The 19,768-nt window shown below is 46.4% G+C and overlaps 1 protein-coding gene across 1 annotated transcript in view; it reads left to right on the plus strand.

The window, feature by feature from the left end:
* The first annotated feature begins 1,136 nt into the window (after positions 1-1,136).
* Slc35f2 (solute carrier family 35 member F2) overlaps positions 1,137-19,768 on the plus strand; it is a 44,969-nt gene continuing 26,337 nt past the window's right edge. The window contains exon 1 of the mRNA XM_038323630.2: positions 1,137-1,251. Within this exon, the coding sequence (XP_038179558.1) occupies positions 1,142-1,251 (110 nt within the window). The 5' untranslated portion in view covers positions 1,137-1,141. The remainder of the gene's footprint in view (positions 1,252-19,768) is intronic.

Consider the following 19,768-nt stretch of genomic DNA (forward strand, 5'->3'; position numbering starts at 1 on the left):
TCTTACAGAACTGCCTGCTCTTCTGCATCCGCAGTCTTCTGGAATTTACTGTTGACTGTGTTCCTTTATTCACGAAAGGAGTTTGGGGCGGAACTGATGAGGTGGGGGATGGGTCTCAACACCTTTTCTTTCATCTTCTTGGTCTCTTTCAGGAAAAAAGTGCTTGATCAGCACTACAGACTTCTTTCTGTTAGCGAGAACCAGGAAATTCCCCACCCCGCTTTTTATTTTATTCCCTCTTGTCCCTTCTGGGTCCATCCAAGCATCAGAAGGTGAGCCCGGACCAAGGCCTGGACGGCGCTGAGTGTGACAAGGCAACACAACACACCCTCCAGACAGATAGGCTTCGCCCAAGCCACAAAGATGCACTTCCCAGATCTTTGTTTTGCGAGGAAAAGAACTGTAGCTTTTCTTCGAGTGGGAGGGAGATCAGGACACAGGCGCGGGGTCAGTGGGTCCTTTCAGTTAACAAAGTTTAGGCTGGCACCTATTCGCCGCGTCCCGTAGGACACGCTGGGAGCCAGCCAAAATAACCTCTTAACTCGTCACCTAGTATGCTTATTTCAAACAAGGAACCATAAAATCTTGAAATGTGCCGGGTGTGGTAGCGCTGGCCTGTGAATCCCAGCCCTCTGGAAGCAGAGGCAGGAAGAGTGTTGCGAGTTCGAGGTTAGCCTCGGCTACGTGGTGAGTTCCAGGATAGTCTGGGCTACAGAGTGAGGTCAAACAAGCTAACCAAATCAACTCCACCCACCAGGGTATGGGTTGGCGGGGGGGGGGGGGGGGGGGGGGGGGAGAAGCCCAACCCCCAATCTCTTAAATTTACTGTGTCCTACCCAGAAAGGACGCAAGCTGAGAAAACAAACCTGCCTTTTCTTCTCCCCTCCCCTCCCCCCCCCCCCCCCCCAGCTTCCCAGCTTCCCTGAGGTGCCAGGTGATGGTCTGTAAAAGCATCCTCTGGCCCTAAGGGCTTGACAGTTAATGATTTGTCGCAGGAGCCGGGGACGCGAGCGAGCGAGCGCAGCAGGAGAGCAAGGCAGGGCGCGGGCCGAGTCCGCGCCGTCCTCACAGGCGCCGCCTCCTGTCTTCCGGGCCGGAGCACTTTGCGGGGTTCCGGGCACACGAGGCTCGTAGGGACCACATGGAAGCCGAATCACCGGCGAGCGCGGGGGTCACGGAGCCCCAGGCTCTGAGCTCCATGGCCACGATCGGCAGCCACCTGAGCAGGATCCGAAGCAAACTCTTCACCTGGTGAGTGCGGCGTGGGGCGGGCCCGGGTGGCGGGACCCGCGCGCGCAGGTGTCTGCGGGGGCGGCGGCGCCGCGACTTGGGTTCGGAGCACTCCTCACGCGCACCCAGGAGGTCTCCTTTCAACTGGGTGCTCCCATACCGTGGCACACCCTTAGAAACCGTGACAGTGGTTTTCAGAGGATGTGCAGGGGATTCATCCAGCTGGCACTGTGAGATCGGTCCCCGCGTCCCCGCGGCAGGGTGGGTGTCCCCGTGGACGCAGTGGAGGAGGGCTGCCCACCCTGTCGCTTGGCAGGTGGAAGTGCTGCCCTTCCTGGCGCGGCGCCCGCATTCTTTCAGCCTCCAACCGGAGTTCACTCAAGTGAGCAAGCTGGGTTAAGTTTTGTGCTGTGGTAAACCGGACGGAGCTGCGTCTTCCCTGTTTTGGGGCCTGAGCGAGGTGACGTGACCACCTCTGGAGCGACGGTCCAGGGAAGCAGGTGGCTGATGTCACTGTGCTCTGTGGGGCCATAGGTAGGCAGGGATGTTCTTAAAGACTTGGCAGCGACTCTGGGGAAAGCTTTCTGTGGTCACTGGACGACTTGCGTTCTGAAGACACATAGAGGCTAACATCCAAATAATGACATCCATTTACCGAGCATTCACTCCGTGCCAGGCACTGCGCTTAGCCATTTATGTGGACAATAGCACCACATCTTCACTTTAGGATATGGCGCTATTGTTAGACCCACTTTCTAGGTAGGGAAACACAAGGCTAAGTCGTTGGTTTACCTGGGGATTATGAGAGTGCCAGGGTTACAGGCATATGTCACTATCCACCCTGGGCAATGAATTTCAGGAAAGATTTTGAAAGCTACGCCCTTGCAAAGGCATCTCACTTTCAGAGCTGGTCGATAAATGTGTATACATGCATTTTTTTTTTTTGGTCACAAATAAGCATAGTTTTAAAATAGCTGCGCGCGTTCAAAGGAGTAGATTGGCCCCAAATCGACCATTCTCTTCCAGCTTTGTAATGTCCTGGTATTTTAGCAGTGATTTCTTAGCGGGGAGATGTTACCGTGACATAACTAAGGGGTCAGACTTCGAATTCAAATCTTAGTGAGCTGGCCTTGCTTGGACAAGTCCCTGGTTCTTGTGTGCTATTTGAGGATCGTGGCGGAGAGAGTTCATGCTTAGCCTGGGTCAGACACTGGGTTCAGTTCTCAACAAGAGCAAAATAAATAAATAAATAAATAAATAAATAATGGGGGTGGGTTGGGAAGGCAAGACAGCTCAGTGCTTAAATACTCCTGCCACCAAGCCTGATTACCTGAGTTCAATACCCAGAACATACATGATGGAAGGAGATTCAAGTTCCCAAAACTGTCCTCTGATCTTCACATGTGTGCTGTGGCATGTATGACCACACATATACACATACATGGGCAGTGAATAAATAAGTCAATAAATAATGCAAGAAAAGATTACTAGCAGTCTTCACCCTCACTTCCCCCCACCTGCTAAGTTAGCCTGCAGGGCTGTGAGAGGATTCACTGGTTGACCACACAGCAGTGGGAAGAGAGAGAGCCCTTTCCAGTGTCCTGCATGGGCTAGTCACCACCAGCGCTCTCCATTCCTCGGTAATGGGAACAGGTGGTAACTGGGAAGATGCCAGTGACCCTAAGGCTGGGGTAGATAATCTAGCAGATCTCAACTCAGCAAGAAGTACCAAGAACTAGCAAGTGTGATTTTCTCTTCATAGCGTAGTGTTTTTGGGTAGTATGTTTTATGAGCAGAAGAGTCTAGGAGCCCCTGGGGATTTCTTCCTTCTCTCAGTGAGGTTTATTTTGCACCCCCCTGAGGCCTTTTACTCTCTTGTGTGATGGTGGTTTGTGGGTGTTTTACACTCCTGGTGGATGGGCCTGCATCACAGCAGGCCTTGCTCTTCTCCCTTGTGCATTCTGCACAGCCCTTAGCTCAAGAATGAATGAATGAATGAATGAATGAATGAATAAATGAATAGCTGAGAGGTGACAAAGTTCTTTTATTCTTGCTTTTCTTTGGTCATAAGCCATTTCTTTTTCTTATCCAGAATTGCATGCTAGGAAAAGAAGTTTAGCTCAGCAGTATGGTGCTAGAGTCATGGCAGAGCCCACAAACAACAACATTTGCTCATCTCCTGCTTTTAGCCACCCCACACCCTTTTTTTCATGTGGTGTTCCTCTGTTGTCTTCAGGCTGGTCGCTGACTCTCGTGTTTAAATGATCCTCTTGCCCGAACCTCCTGAGTACCTGGAACTACAAGGTGTGTGTATCTGGTTTCCATGACAAAGTTCATTAGGCCTCCTATTCATTAACCACACTCCAAATGCCTCCCTGTGTTGATGTTTATTCTGAGGGTCACGGCCTGCAATTTTCCTTCGTTGTTATTGCTGTTTTCTGGTGTGTCAAGAAGGCCACGCTGACTTTCAAGTTGCTGCATTATCTGCAGCTGGCCTTGAACTCCTAACATTCTTTGTAGGGAACTGTGGGGTGTGGAGAAAAGACAGAACACAGAGAGATAGCTTATAGTTTCATAGATAAATTTGGTTTTATTTTTCCTTTTCTGTTCTTTTCACCACTTTTGACATGTGGGTACTAAATACAGGAAAAAGTTAATGGCCTGAAGAGGATTGCCTTCTTTATCTGAAGCATATATTCTAGGTGACCCCCAACTCTTGACATATCTCTCTCGCTTAGGTACAAACATTTTTCTTTGGGGTTGTGAATATTAGATGACTGGACTGATTATGGGGGTGCCTGGCTGTAGTCCCCAGCACTCAGAAAGTGGGGTGAAATGTTCAAAGGCATGCTGGGAGTTCAAGGCCAACTGTAGTGACCCCTTGTCTCAAAGACAGATGAGGGGGAAACGTCTCAAATCACTTGAGTATTCATCCCACAAGTTCAATGGCGCAAATTGTCTGAAGCATTCAGGGTAACAGTCCCAGAATATCCAATAGGTTTTGTCCCAGAACCTGCCTTTTTTTGTTTTTCCTAGACAGGCTTTCTCTACATAGCCCTGGCTGTCCTGTAACTTGCTCTATAGATTTACGACTGGCCTTGAACTCAGAGATCCACCTGCCTCTGCCTCCCTAAGTGCTGGAATTAAAGGCATGCACCACCACCACCCTCACCTCGAGCCTGAATTTTGTCAAATGATCTATTCTAACAAACAGCTGTGGATCTCCAGCAGTGCTAGAGACTATCAGATGGTTTACAGTCTGACACAGAGACCTTGATTTAGTCATGTATTTCAAAACGTATATTCCTTATGATTGTCAACTTTCTGTCTCTAGCAGAAAACTTAATTATTTCATGTGCTTATCTTTTTCCTTAACCAATAAAGGATAAAGTGTTGAGACATAGCTTTTTATTGTATGTAACGCCATGCTGGTCAGGTTTTCTTTCTTTCTTTCTTTTTTTTTTTTTTTTCCATTCAATACACCTTAGCTATCTATATCCAGGTCTAGGCCCTAAGCTCATCTTTGTAATTGGGATGGTAGGTATGATTTAATATCTGTTTCCAAGAAGGCTTATAATCAAATTATAGTAAAGGAATCATGGTAAGTGCCAGAGGAGTAAGTCCAAAGTTCAGTGATGGTGCTGGGCTACAGTAGTGAATAGAGCTGCCTTCCAAAGTTCAGGGTTGGCACAAAGGAGAGCAGAGATCAGGCCTGCCAGGGTGAGGGGCAGCTGAGAAGCTTGAGGTTTTGTTCCTACCAGGTGAGAGAGGTAGCAAGATTGGAAGGGCTAGAGGGGGTTTTTGCTTAAAGGACTGGAAGGAGCTTAGTGTGTGGAGGGCATGGACTGGAGGAGCTTGAGCAGTAGTCGCCCATCAGCCTACAAGCGAGCTCCTTATTTCTGTCCGTGTATAGGAGCACTCCTTGTCACCAGGAGTGGAGCACTCCTTGTCACCACCCATCAGTCCATGGGAGGGGAGCACTCCTTGTCACCATTCACCGTCTATAGGAACATCAGGTGAAGGGTGTTTTGTCTAGATGTATATGCACCACATGCCTGCTTGGTGCCTAAGGAGGTCAGATGACATTAGATCACCTTGGACTGGAGTTAACAGTTGTGACCCCATGTGGGTGCTAGGGACCGAACCCATGTCTTCTGGAAGAGCAGTCTTTTAATTGCTGATTCATCTCTCTAGCCCTACGAAGGGTGTTGTTATATAGCATTGTTTAAGGAAGTTATATGAAATGAGAGCTTTTATATGCTTTGTGCTGTGAGGACCTGGGTAGTTCTTTATTCTACCAGTAAATTCTCCCAGCCCCATTCTATTGCGCAATTAACTGCTATCTGCTTCTTCTAGACTCAGGAGGCAGGAGAAAAGTCAAGTTTTGTCCACTGTTATATACTTTATTCCAGCACACTTTGAATTGGATAATTCCTCATTGTGGGCAGCTATGCATCCTGGCCTCTGTCCAATAGATGCCAGCACAACACACATCCAATATGACAACCAAAAATGTCTCCGGACATTGTGGGGTGTTTGTTTTTAACTGCCTCAGATATCTGGGCTTCATGGCGCCTAGTGACTTCCCATTTCCACCCTCAGAGCACAGCTCCGCACTGAGTGTTCATTCTCCGGTCGACCCTGGGCCACAGCACGCAGTTGAGTGCTTTGCTGGGTGCTCCCTCTGACCTGTGTCGTCACTTCCTGGGCACTGCACAGAGTTGTCAGAGGACATGCAGGGATTGCCTCTGTGTGGCACAGGAGAGAGGAGAGAGTAGATCTAAGGTTCTCTTCCAACAGGCCCTCCACTGGCCTCTGTCCACGCGACCCAGGATGTAGTGCCTTCCCCAGAATAGTTCTCGACAACCTCTGGGTTTGTCCTGCTTCTCTTTGCTCCTTTCCCAGACTAATTTGAAAGTAGAGAAGATGGCTGTCCGAGCTTGTTCCTCATCTTGACATCATTTCTAGACTGTTCCTAGAGCCTGTCTCCCTTCAGTCCTTACAGTCCTGACTTCAGCGGCCACCCTTACCATCTCTCATCCGGACTCTTGTGGCTTCCATCCAGGGCTTCACACAGTCAGAGAGGTGTCAGATAAAACCAGAGGGCAGCAGCAGCTGTCACCAAACGAGAATTCCCTGCTTGCGTTTCACCAGTCCTGTGACACACCTACACAGTTTGGTTTCTCATTTGACGGATCGGATGAGTAACTTGCTTGGGTCACATAGCTGGCGAGCATCAGAGAGAGAGATAGTTATGGTTGATTCCAAAGTGAACCTGCTTTACTAGTTTGGAAGCCTCACCACGTCGTATCTGAAAGCTGAGGCTGTAGGATGCCACCCTTCACCTGCACCGACGGTGTACGAACTAAGACGTATCTTGGGGGTCCCTGGAGATCCCTCAGAGGTTACCCTGGGGAGCAAGTGAAGAATGGGACTTGGTGAGTTTCTCAGCTGGTCTCTGGCATCCACAGACACATTGTGTAATTGGGATTTTATGCAAGATGTCCAGATTATTAATAGCAGTCGTCCAGGCTGGGTGGCTTGGAGACGGCAGGAAGTCATTTCTTGTTGCTGGAGAGTGGGGTGTCTGAGGCTGAGGCTCTTGCAGACATGGTGTCTGGTGTAGGCGTATTTACTGCCTCACGGATAGCCTTCATCTTACAGTGCCTTTACATGGCAGACGGGTTAGAGAGAGAGCACTCTCTTCTCTGTTTCAACCCCAGGCATAGAGATGAACCCTGTCCCAGTTATTGTCTCTGTTGTGAAAAACCCTGCACTCCAAAGCAACCTGGGGAGGAACGGATTTTCTTTCATCGTGATTTTCATCTGTTATGCAGGGAAACCAAGGAAGGAACTCAAGTCAGGAACTGAAACAGAGATCAGGGAGGAACATTGCTTATTGGCTTACTCCCTATGACACCCATTCAGCTGGCTTTCTTATATAACTCAGGACCTGCGCAGCAATGGCCATATCATGACCCAAAGAGAGGATTTCACACACTCTTCTCCATCCTCCATTCCCTACATTTCCTGAGCCTGAAGGATGAGGAGGGGTTGCTAGAGATGTCCCATTTAGGGCCAAGCCCTCAATAGACACTTATTCTTAGCACTTGGCTAGTGATGAGTCTCTGTATTAACTGCTGGCCACTGCAGAGAGAAGTTTTTCTGGCCAAAGTTGAGGAAAACGCTCATCTATAAGTGTAAGCATGAATATTTAGAAAGCAGTGTTTAGCAGAATGTCAGGAGTAGGTTCCTCTTGGGCCTTGTGAGCTCCCCAGAGCCATGGGCTTTTGACCAAGCTTATATATAGTACCAGACATGAATTCCTTCCCGTGAACCGGCCTCAAATTCAATCTAAAAGCAGTTGCTTGCCCCCATGCCATTCATGCCACTATTACATCACCGGACACGTCTTACCATTCAGGGTGGTATTGTAGCATAGAGGGTTGGCTGCATGGGTACCATTGGTGCACACATAGCATCTTCTGGCACTTTGAAAACTAGTTATCAGAGGACGTTTCAGGTCACTTACAGCTTGGTTTCTCTGTCTTGCACCTAAAGCATATTGTCTCTTCAGTGCTAGAGTCTTACCATCTGGTTCTAGCAGCTAACCAAGAGCAGTGGCAGTAGCCTGGGTTGTTTTGGGGGCCTGTGGGACCTCCCTGGCCAGTAGCTCAAAGGGAGCTATCCCATACCTGGTACTGAGATTTTCATTTAATAACCCATATTCTGGGAGAATCATGGTGGTCCGTGTGTGGTCCCCTCCTTTTATTTGATGTGGTAAATAAGATGTAAGAGCTAGGACTGGAGTAAAAGTGGGTGCTTTCTGAAGGGCAGCTCTCAGAGATGTTTAGAAGGTGGCTCTGTGGGCAGACAGTGTGAGTCGCCAAGCCTGGAAACTATTTTGATGAGTGTTTTGGTAAGCTCATTTAAAAGTTAGACTTTGAGGCCGTAGCTCAGTGTGTAAAGTACTGGCCCAGCACACCAAAGGACCTGGGTTCAATTCCACAACACTTCTTAAACTGGGATGGTGGTGCACAGCTCTTTCAACTGAGGAGAAGGATCAGGAGTTCAAGGTCAATCCAGCCTTGACCATCTCTTGGCCCATCAGGGCTACAGGAGACCCTGTCTCAAAACAACCACAACTGAACAATTATATCTTTACAACAAATACTCCTTTTCCCCCGCCCCTCACACAAAAAGCTAGAGAGATTTCCTTCTATTACTTACTTACTTCAAACAGGTTGGCTTTGCAGAAAGCTTTAAGCCCTCTCTTCTAAACATGAACTTTACTTAAAAATCGAACCGAATGGCACTTCTTGTGTAATGATCTCTCACTTCGGCTAATTTATCTATGCAGAATTTTTGGCAGCTATTCTCCAATAGAGTTGGCTGGTACTGGACAACTCTCTAGGGTACGTCAATCCATTTAATTACTCAGGAGGCCCATTTGCTGCTAAACCTAGAGATTTTGGCAAGAAGAAAAAAACCTTTATTTGAAATTCTTAATTGGGCATCATGATACACTTTTGGAGTTCCACTAATGAGAGACTGAGGCAGGAGGATTGCTGTGAGTTCAAGGCCAGCTTGGGCTACATAGTGAGTTTCATGACAGCTGGAGATAGTTAGCAGGACCCCGTCTCATACCAAACCAAAAAAAAAAAAAAAGAAAAAGAAATAAAATTCTTTTATTCAAAAAAGTTCATTATGTATTTGTATATCTGTGCTTGTGTGTGCCTTCATGCACACAGAGGTCAGGAGTGTTGGGTGTGTCCTCTGTCACTCTCTGCCCATTCCTTTGAGACAGAATCTCTCCCTGAGGCCAGGACTCAAGGTTTTCTTGAATTGGTTGGAACCCAGAAAACCCCCCAAATCCCTGTCTCCATTCCCTTTGGAGCTGGGGTTACAGGAACACTCAGGATCCCTAGCTTGCCGCATGGGTGCTAGAATTTGAACTCTGGTCCTTCTGGTTGTACAGCAAGTTCTCGTAACCACCGAGCCATCCTTCTAGCCCCAAGAAGTACAGTTAAATTCTTTACTGCACGTTTGCAACCCGAGAACACGCTCCTTTCCATAACCCAGTGCCTTCGCCCTGGCACCACTTCCATCCGTGTGGGCTCAGCTTATTCTGCTGAGCAACAAGAATGTGCTCTGGGGCATCTAAGTGAATTATTTGTCTTCTTTCTTCTAACTTCCACTCCCACGTGGTCACACGTGGCTTTTTTTCTGAGTTATCAAGCAGATCTCTGGAAACCTGTGTTCCTTTAAAATTATCGTTTCTATCTATTAAACCGTCCAGGAACCAAACGACTTAGTGCCTCAGAACTATTTGCAGGCAAAGTAGGAATAGGCGTGCGTGAAGACTGCAATGGTTTTGATTTTTAATAAGTTATAAAAGATTATCTCTTGTAGTCCAGGCTGGCCTTGAACTCACTGTGTAGCCAAGGATGACCTTGAACTTCTAATTCTCTTTCCTCCGCCTGAATGCTGAGATTGCAAGAAAGCACGTACCACCCTGCCTGGTTTATGAAAGGACTTGATTCACAGATTTGGGGATTTTTTTGATTGATTATGAGTCTACAGTAATTAAAACAATTGGATAAGTTAGCTATTATGCAAATGCTGTAAACCAGCTTCCATGGAAGATCACAGTGAAGTCTAAAACTCCTTTTTAGCTCGTTTGTTCTCTCTCTCTCTTTCATTTTTGGTTTTTGGGTTTCTCTTCTCCTGGCTGCTCTGGATCTCACTCTACAGAGCTTGGCTGGCCTTGAACTTGTAGACTCTCCTGTCTCTACTTCCTGAGTGCTGGGATTAAAGCTGTGTGCCACCACCATTTAGCTAGTTTTTTTTTGTTTTTCGAGACAGGGTTTCACTGTTTAGCTCTGGCTATCCTGGAACTTGTTTTGTAGATCAGGCTGGCCTCGAACACACAGAGATCCTCCTGCCTCTACCTCCTGAGTGCTGGGATTAAAGACATGCATCATCACCTCCTGGCTAGTTATTTCTTTAAAACCAGAATATTTAAGAGAGAATTTGACTCAGTTTTCCCCAGTCTGTGTCCCCACTGAGAGCTTGAGGTTGGGTTCGTGCATGGTGCACTCTGGAGACATTCCTGCTTTAGAAGAATTTAGAATATATTTGGAAAGAGTAATTCTTAAACTTCTGTGGAGGGGTGGGGTGCATCGAGATAAGGTCTTTCCTCATAGACCAGGCTAGCCTTGAACTTTTGGCTGTGGTGCTGCTTTTGTCTCCCTGTGGCTAGGATTAGAGGTGTGCAACATTGTTACCAGCGCTCCTGGTTTTCACGTAGATTGTTGGGTGAGAGATATAAACAGGAAGAGCCGAGCTTTGCTGAGCATGGCTCACTGTGGACTCCTGAGCGACCACAGTATTCCAGGGCTTCAGGGTATATTAGTTAGTTCATGTCATCCTTCTGCTAACTTTTTCCTCCGTGATGTGGGATGGCCTGGAACTCATTTTGAATCAGTTGGTCTTAACCTCCTGCTTGTTGGGGATTAAAGGTGTGAGCCACTACCTCCACTTTAAAGAATGTCTTGTTTGTTTTTGTTTTGATTTTAAGAAACAGAGTCTCCTGTGTTCACTTCAATTCATCAACCTTCTGTTTCCACCTCCTGAGTTGTACCTGGAACCCACTGAGCTCCCTCTCATTCAGGCAATGTGGCCCAGCCTTCTATGCTGCAAGTCTTGGGTATTTTCTTGCATCTTTTGAGATGGATGGTAAAAGCAAGCAAGCAAGCAAACAACCCACTCACCCCAAACAGACTTTTGGCAACCTCCCGCTGAGCCATTTGTATCTTGGCATGCCTGACAGTACATAAACCTCAAGATAAATATCTTCTTGAAACATCGTTGAACTTATTTCTGTAGACTCCAGTTGCACTAAGCAGATTAATCTTAATTCCTGGCTCATGATATACTCTCAGTGTGGGCACATGAATGGCTCTATTAATTTTTTAATGTAATACATTCCCATAAAACCACTGCTATTCCTAAACTAGAATTTCTATGCACCCAGGAGTCATTCCCTTCTCTGACTACAGATAATTATAGATAGGCACCACCTGAATCTTCCTGTCACCATTCGCTTGCTTTCACATATATAAAACATATAATATATATGTGTGTGTATTTTTTTATGAAGGAACACTTCTTTTTTTTAATATTTATTTATTTATTTATTATGTATACAATATTCTGTCTGTGTGTATGCCTGAAGGCCAGAAGAGGGCACCAGACCTCATTACAGATGGTTGTGAGCCACCATGTGGTTGCTGGGAATTGAACTCAGGACCTTTAGAAGAGCAGGCAATGCTCTTAACCGCTGAGCCATCTCTCCAGCCCTATGTGTGTGTATTTTAAATATGGTTTTTATCTGTATCTGTATGACTTTCTCTTCCTTCCACCCTTCCCCCTCTACTCTTTTTGTGAAAAGATTCTCACTATGTAACCTTGGCCTCCAACTCACAGAGGTCTTCCTGTCTCTGCCTCCAGAATGCTGGGATTAAAGATGCACACAGCTGTACCTGGCCTAAAAGGTATTCCTAAAAGATTATTGTTGCGAGTGATTTGGCATGGATGTGTGTGTTTTTGCGGGTCCGTGATATGAAGACTCAGACACATGAGAGTGAACTTAGCCTCTGAGGCTGCAGGGGGCTCAGTCTCGGTGAACTGAAGCCTTCCCTTCGCCTCTTAGCATCTTTATTTTTTTCTTGTGTTTACACTTTAGCTAGTAGATTTACATGTTTAAATATGCATTCGCCTAGGAAAGGAATTGCTGGTTTGTGGGCTGTGAGATTTGAGCTTTATAAGACGGTATCAAACTGGTTCCCAAAGTTGTACTGATTTACACCCTGCCAGGTACACTCTTACACACGTGAGAAAGCTTGTGGAGCCAGGTCCTTTCTCACACTCGCTGTTGTGAGACTTGGCATTTTCAACAGCCACACCAGTGTAAGAGTCTCTTAATTCACAGATTTGGTTACTAGTGTGTGTGCGTCTCTGTGTGTGTCTGTTGTGTATTCATACACACAAGAGTGCATCTGGAGACCAGAGGATCACCTTGGGTATCATTCCTCTCACAGGCTTGGAACTTAGTCAGTAGGCTAGGCTGGCTGGGCCTGGAGCCCCAGGGAGCTGCCTGTTTCCCACCTTCCCAGCACAAGGATTAGAAGCACGAGCCACCACATTTGGCTTTTGGTGTTTTTTGTTTATTTTTTTGGGGGGGTGGTGGTATGGATTTTTGAGGATTGAACTCATGTCTTTGTGTTTGCAAGGTAAAAACTTAATCACGCTACCCGAACCATTTCCCCAGACTAATTGTTTTTAATCTGAGAATAAAATACAAAGGGTCTCACTTTTTAACCCAGGCTAGCCTGGGATTTGATATGAGGACCAAGCTAGCCTGAAGTTCTTCTGTCCTATCTTCACAAAGATTGGGATTCCAGGAGCAAGGGACCGCGCCTGACTCATGAATTGGACCCTGGGTGTGGTTATTTGCTGCCTGTTTTTCTACTTCTGTAGAATGTGGTGGTTTTCTTTCTTTCTTTTTTTTTTTTTTGCACAATATTATTCTTATTTAGCTTCTAATAACGTCATTCTTGCACTAAACGGAGTGCTGTAGCATATGCATGGTGTCTGTGAGTGTATGTGCACATCCCTGTGTGGTGTGTGCCTGTGCACACGCAGAGAACCAAGGAAGGGGTAGATGCCTTGGAGCTGCAGTTACAGACACTTGCAAGATGCCCAGCTTGTTATGTTGTGTGTGCTGGAGTCCCAGCTCTGGTCTTCAGGGTTGTACAGGAAACATTCTTAGTGGCACCAGCTTTCCATTGATGCTGTTTTCCTCTCCTCTGGTAGTAGAAGTTCTCTTAAAAAGTTTGAGAGCACCGAGGGCGAGTGGACCGGCTGAAATCAACGCCAGCCCACTTAAGGGGGCCTGACTCAAGGAGGGGTGTGACAGACAGTCTTTCTGGTTTGAAGCTGGTGGGTGTGGGAAGACAGCAAAGGACCCAGTGACTCACAGGAAGTCTCCCCAAACACCTCCCCTCCCTGGTCTCTCACTGGGCCCCGTCCCCAGGAACTCTGAGAGCTGTTTCTCGCTTCTGTCCTCATACGACTGGCTGGCAATTGATGCGTGTGGTGGATGGGTTCTTAGGGAAATCCAGCTCATCACCGGTATGAGAGTCGAGTGCGGAACTGCCAAACCACAGCCTGGAGGCAGCAGGAGCCAGGATCCCAAACCACACCAGGGCTCCGGCTCTGCGCCCCGCCTTCACTGTGGGCATTCTACAGTGTAAGCCACACCAACGACCAGAGGGAAAATGACTTTTGTTTTGCTAATCCACAAACAGGTAAACCCAGATGTTGATAAAACTAGTCTTTGAGAACTTCCTATGAAGTCTCGCCCGGCAGGCAGCATTAAGGGCTACGTGTTTTATGGGCTGTGGCTTCCTGGCTTCCTGTTGAGCACAGGGTTTGCCCTCAGTTCTTCTGCCAGATGCTGGGCAGAGCCTGCCTTGCGGATTGTTTCAGGGGCAGAAACTCTTGCAGGTCAAACAGCCACGTCGATGTCACCCCAGGTCAATCCTGTGCCTCTTCATCCTTCCCTCAGCCCCTTTCAGGATAGATTTTAAGCCTTCTCCCTTATTTTCACCCAAACACCATGCATTAAAATATTTGTGAAACATGTCCTCAGTGGGCTGTGCATCAGTGCCCGTTGTTAGAGATGTGGGGTAATTCATGTCAGCTGGTCTCTGTGTGGCATCGTAATCCTCAATATCGTATTTGATTATGATTATAAGGGATAGTGTGCAAAGCAGAAAAAAAAGACAAGACTTAATAATTCCCTGACTTAAGCAAGTTATTTCTGAGTGGCTGAAGCGCAGTCTCTTGCCTGTGTAACTGTTCCCGTAGTCCCTGTCTTGCAAGAGTTTTGCTCAGATTTTAGTGACGCACAAGGCTGTTTAATGTGCTATCTGGCCCACAGGTATTTTATTACACTGCCTTACGTCTGTTAGGATATGAAGGTTGTTATTAATCTTTTTGGGGGTTCTCAGAGACAGGGGTAGTTCTTTTTCAGTACAACTTCACATCTCTGCGTCTTTATCTATTGATAGGAAAATAGGAGCAATAATAGCGCCTCCCTCATAGGCCGCTGGGTTAAAAATGAAGTAGGGATGTGAAATTCTTAGATCAGGGCTCTGAGTGTGCACCCAGGCACAGTCCCTACCATTACTGTTACCACTAGATGGTTTATGTGACTGTAGATACGGGGGAAGCCGTCAGAATATCAATGATAGTGTCTGCATTTATAGACCAGTAAAACAAATGCAATGTATATGTCAATGTAGAAAATGGGATTAGGAAGATTAGAATCAAAACAAAATGGGAATTTATAGGTTGACATTCTGGTACTGGGTCCTTTTCCTTTGTGTGTGTGTGTACGTGTGTGTGTGTGTAGTGTGTGTGTGTGTGTGTGTGTCTGTGTGTGTGCATGCTTGTGTGCCATGGTGCATGTGTGAAAGCAAAATGGCAAGACACTGCAGTCAGTTCTCCTCTCCTTCGAGGCAGGTCCCAGGCATGGCACTCAGATAGTTAGGCTTAGCAGCAAACGCCTTTACCCACAGAGCCAGCTTGCCAGCCCCCATCTCTTTTCTTACTTTCTCTCTTCTCCCTTATTTCATCTTCCAGGTCTGGCAGAATGGAGGGAACACCGGCAGCCTCTAACATTGTCTTTGGACTTTAGTGTTCCTATATTGATTTAACATATGAACTTGGTTAGGTGACATAAACTTTGAGGAGGTAATATCTACCTTTACTGTTGTGTGGAAACCCAGCAAGATAATAGATGTGGGAACTCAGTATGGTGGCCGGTATGTCCCTTTTACTGTACAGGGGAGAGAGAATATTAACACATCCTCTATATTCTTGACTCTCCAAGGCTTACACAGAATTTAAGATGCAAGAAGAAACCACCAGATTTACAAGTTTAATTTTTGTCCATTTGTGTAAAACTATTTTATTAGTTTCTGGCTTGAAGGTCTGGTTTTTATCCCCCATACAAGTGGTGTTTTAATCCAAAGTGGCTCCTGATTGACTTTGCCCGCTGCTATTTAATAGACTCTCTATTTGATGTGATTATCGTTCTTCTAAGCAAATTTACTAAGAATGTAAGTAGTTCTAACAGTGTGACTCGTACTGTTTTTAAGTAGCTCATGCATAATTAGTTTTGTCTGTTAGTTATCTGCAGCTACCATAACAAACTACTTGCCTCTGCCCCTCGAGGGCTGGAACCGAAAGCATGCCCCACAATGCCTAGCCTATAGCCATGTTTTTAAAATTATGGCTTATAAAGTGATCATGTCTCTGTTATTTCGTCTGCATTAAGTTTAATGGCCAAAGCAACATGACTTTGTTATCCTTCGTGGCTCCGAAGGCCAACCAACAGAAGCCTCATTGGGCCAAAATTAGTATTGGTAGAGCTGTAGCCTTTTATAGAAGCTCTAGTTGGGAATCCGGTCCTTTTTTTCCCTGCTTCTAAAACCATGTCTTGTCTCCTGGCCCTTTCTCATCTCCCAGCCGGCATCTCTAATCTGTCTGTAGTTGTATCTTTCTCTGATAAGCTGGGAAAAGTTCTTCCTTACCAGACCTCCTGGGTAATAATCAATGGCAGTGTCCCTAGCTCAAGGATCTTACCCCGTGTCCTCTTTACAAGTTTGGGGGAAGAGTGTGGCTGTTTGTGGAGTGGCCTTTACTTCCCACCCACGTTTACTCGCAGGATCTAAAACGGTTACAACAAAACACATAGCTTTAAGGGTGGATGTACACACCTATAATCATACCATTTGGGGAGCTGAAGCAATGTATGGTCAGTAGTGATCTCTGGGACAGCTTGTGCAGTCTGCAATAACTTATGTCAGGGAATCTTCCTCAGTTCTTTTCACTTATGTAGCTCTCCACACATACTCATTCTTTGCAATTTCCAGTCCAGGGCTGCTACGACTGGTCTCTAGTGGTACTACAGGCTTGAGAGAGGTTTTGTAGATGCTGACTGATACCCTTGGATGAGTTACTCCTCCACATTGGCCCTGGAGCGCGCTCTTGTATCTGATGGGATGATGGTTCCCATGATATCTTTCCATACCCATCCCTTGTATGTGTGCTTGTGTACCATGTACCCGTATGTTCATGTATAAGTTTATGCATATGCGTGTGTGGTGTGGAGACCAAAGAACAAGTTTGAATATTGTTCCTCAGGATGGCTCTTCTGGTGGTGAGCCACCCTGTAGGTGCTGGGAACCAAACCCATGTCCTCTGTAAGAACAAGTACTCATTTATTTACTTATTAATTTGGAGACAAGGTTTCTCTGTGTAACGCTGGCTGTCCTAGAACTCAATCCATGTCCTCTGCAAGAACAAATAACTATTATTTATTTATTTATTAGTTTTTTGTTATAGGGTTTCTCTGTGTAACCCTGGCTATCCCAGAACTCACTCTGCAGACCAGGCTGACCTCAGACTCTGAGATCTGCTTGCCTCTGCCAACCAAGTGCTGGGATTAAAGGCATGAACCACCACCGCTCTGTGCTACAAGTACTCTTAAACACTGAGCCATCTCTGGCCCATGTCCATCTTTTTCGAATGACTTTCTCTCACTCTGGCCTGAAGCTAACTGATTTGGCTAGGCCAACCCCAGGGATCTGCCCACCTTTGCCTTCCTACTGCTGGGGTTAGAAGTGCCTGACCCGTGCTCAACTTTTTACATCTTCTGGGGAATTGGCTTCGGTCTTCATGCTTGCACACAGTCTGAGATACCTCCCCATTCCCCACAGCTCTTCTCTTGACCTGAATAACCTCTGCTTATTCTTCAAGTCTACGAAACGCCACGACCAAAGTCTCCCGTGAAACCTCATCCCAGCTGCCCACCCTTTGAACGCACCCAGCACCCTTTCCATCATTTCTTTTCTGCTCTTCCCTGATGTGTTGTGAGTTCCCTGAGGTGAGGGGCTGTGTTTCTACTTTTCTTTGTTTTCAGAGTGGCAGATTGTTAAACTCCCCCAGGGTCCTAAAACTATTGCTAACTGACATCACCCAAGAGGTGGCTCAGCAGTTAAATTGCTTGCTGTGCAAGTAGGAGGACCCAAGTTCAGATCCCCAGAAGCCCTGCAGATGCTGGATGAGCATGGTAGCTAGCCTGTAACACCACTGCGAGGAAGAGGAGAGCCGGAGTTTCTTGGGGAATCCAGTTACGGAGCTCTACTCCAGGGACCTTTTCCTTCTTCTCTTGCAGTTCAGAGGCCTTGGGGCAAAACACCACCCAGCTGAAGCAGCCCCTGAAGGTTTCTTATCTTTTAAGGACTTGGACTCTTGGGGTGGAACAGAATTTTAGGATGAGCCAGTAAGACTCCGAGTTAAGAGTTTAGGGAAAGGCGCCCCCACCCCCCACCCCCGAGACAGGGTTTGCTGTAGCTTTGGAGCCTGTCGTGGAACTAGCTCTTGTAGACCAGGCTGGCCTGGAACTCACAAAGATCCGCCTGCCTCTGCCTCCCGAGTGCTGGGATTAAAAGGCATGTGCCACCACCGCCCCAGCTGGGGAAAGTGCAAGAGTTGAGAGAAAGACAGGTGCGTGGGAAGGAAGGAAGGAAGGAAGGAAGGAAGGAAGGAAGGAAGGAAGGAAGGAAGACACATCGGGTGTGGAGCATCTCAAAGGAGCAAGGATGAAGTCTTTACCGATTGGGTAGCTTCTTGAAGTTGTATCTCAGGAATTTAAATGACGTCCTAGGTGGTTCCTATGCATTGGGCAGGACTGCCGTCGATAAAGTAAAACTCTCGTTCACAAGAGTTGTAGGGAGGTTAAGAATATTTTATTTTTGACTGTAAACAAAGCTTTGGTCTTGTTTTTGAGATTCCCAGAAAATATCTGGGAAGGAGTAAGACTGTTCTTGAAGGTCATGTAGGCTTGGGACCTTAGCAAGGCTCATTGTTATTTTAACATTTGATGTAACGTTTCTGTGTTTGGCAACCTTCATGACAAATGTCGTTAACTGTAGTGGAGTTTTTGGTTCTCAGCCTGAGAGGCTCCGATCCAGACTCTGTGGTGAGGGACTCTCTTTTCTTTTGGTACCCCCATACTTTTCTCCATCCTTCTATCCTGTCCCCTTGGGCTCTGTCTTCCATTCAGATAGAGAAGTTTTGCTAATGGATCAAGAAACTCCCCAGTTGCCAAGTTTCCTTTTTCTGGAATACATGCTGCCCAGCAAAACTGATCACTGCCGCTCTGCTCCATTTCACTGTGCGTTGTAACTTATTTTGTATTTTATTTTTGCCATGCCAGGGATCAATCCTAGGGCCTTGTGTCCACCATTGAATTACACCCCAGCCCCACATTATTACTGTTTATAATAATAATAATTAATAATAATAACCATCATCATCATCAGATTTACTTATTTGTTTAATTTTATGTGTATATATATATGTATCTGTCAAGAAGGCTGGAGTTGGTGACTGAGCTGACAAGGGTGCTGGGAATCGAACTTAATCCTCTGCAAGAGCTTTCAACAATGCACATGCTCTTAGCTACCAAGCCACTGTCTCTCTTGGTCCTGGGTTTTGAGACAGAGTCTCATACAGCTCAGACTGACCTGTACCACGCTATTCTTGCAGATGGCTTTGAACTCCTTAGCCTCCTGCCTCGCCTCCCCAGTGCTGTATTATAAATACGTGCTTCTATGCCTGGTGCCACCATATTTAAACACATGCTTGCTGGCATTTATCTTTAGGAACCTTTTTCCCCTCCATCAGAGATATTTAGCCTTGTAAGGGCTCTTATTTCTCAAGCCTTCCCCATTTGTACAGATTAACCAACTGCCTTCAGATTGTGAAGTTGAGCTCCCACCAATGAGATGAGATGCAGTCACCGCCTATAATGGGATAAAACAAAGAAGCCTTCTTGGCCAAGTGTGCTTGCTCGTCCAGTTTGGGTTCTGGCACACACACACTTGCTTTGCTAAGTTACTTCAATTTTTGCTGTGTGTTCCTTTGTGCAAGACTAAGATCACTCTGTTCCTAACATGTTTCTGAGTTGCACTCTAGAGTGGTTTTGTCTCGGGACTCATTGTAAGCTCCGTTATCCGTTTGCTGTGGATGGGCCGCTGCAGTCCACGGAAAGCCTGGCTCTCCCTGTGGTGTTACCCTTGCTGACTCACACCCAGCCAGAGATGAGTGTGAAGCTGCCTTTTAGGGCCTGAACCTTGCACAGGAATCAGGACAGAAACAGATACTCTGTTTAACTTTAGGTCTTCCTCCATGGCAAATTCTTTTTGACTTTCCTTCTTATTTTGGTTAGAAATGTAGGCATTCTGTGTTCTGAAAGATTACTACACATTGTTCCTATCCTTGCATTTGTGAATAAAGAAATTGCTATCTTTTAACTAATCACACGCTAGAACTCCTGATTAACAAGAGCAAATGAGTGTTACCACACTCAGTATAATTATAACTGAGACCACACATATGT

The sequence above is a fragment of the Arvicola amphibius genome, chromosome 3, assembly GCF_903992535.2.
Source record: "Arvicola amphibius chromosome 3, mArvAmp1.2, whole genome shotgun sequence".
Classification (NCBI taxonomy): domain Eukaryota; kingdom Metazoa; phylum Chordata; class Mammalia; order Rodentia; family Cricetidae; genus Arvicola; species Arvicola amphibius.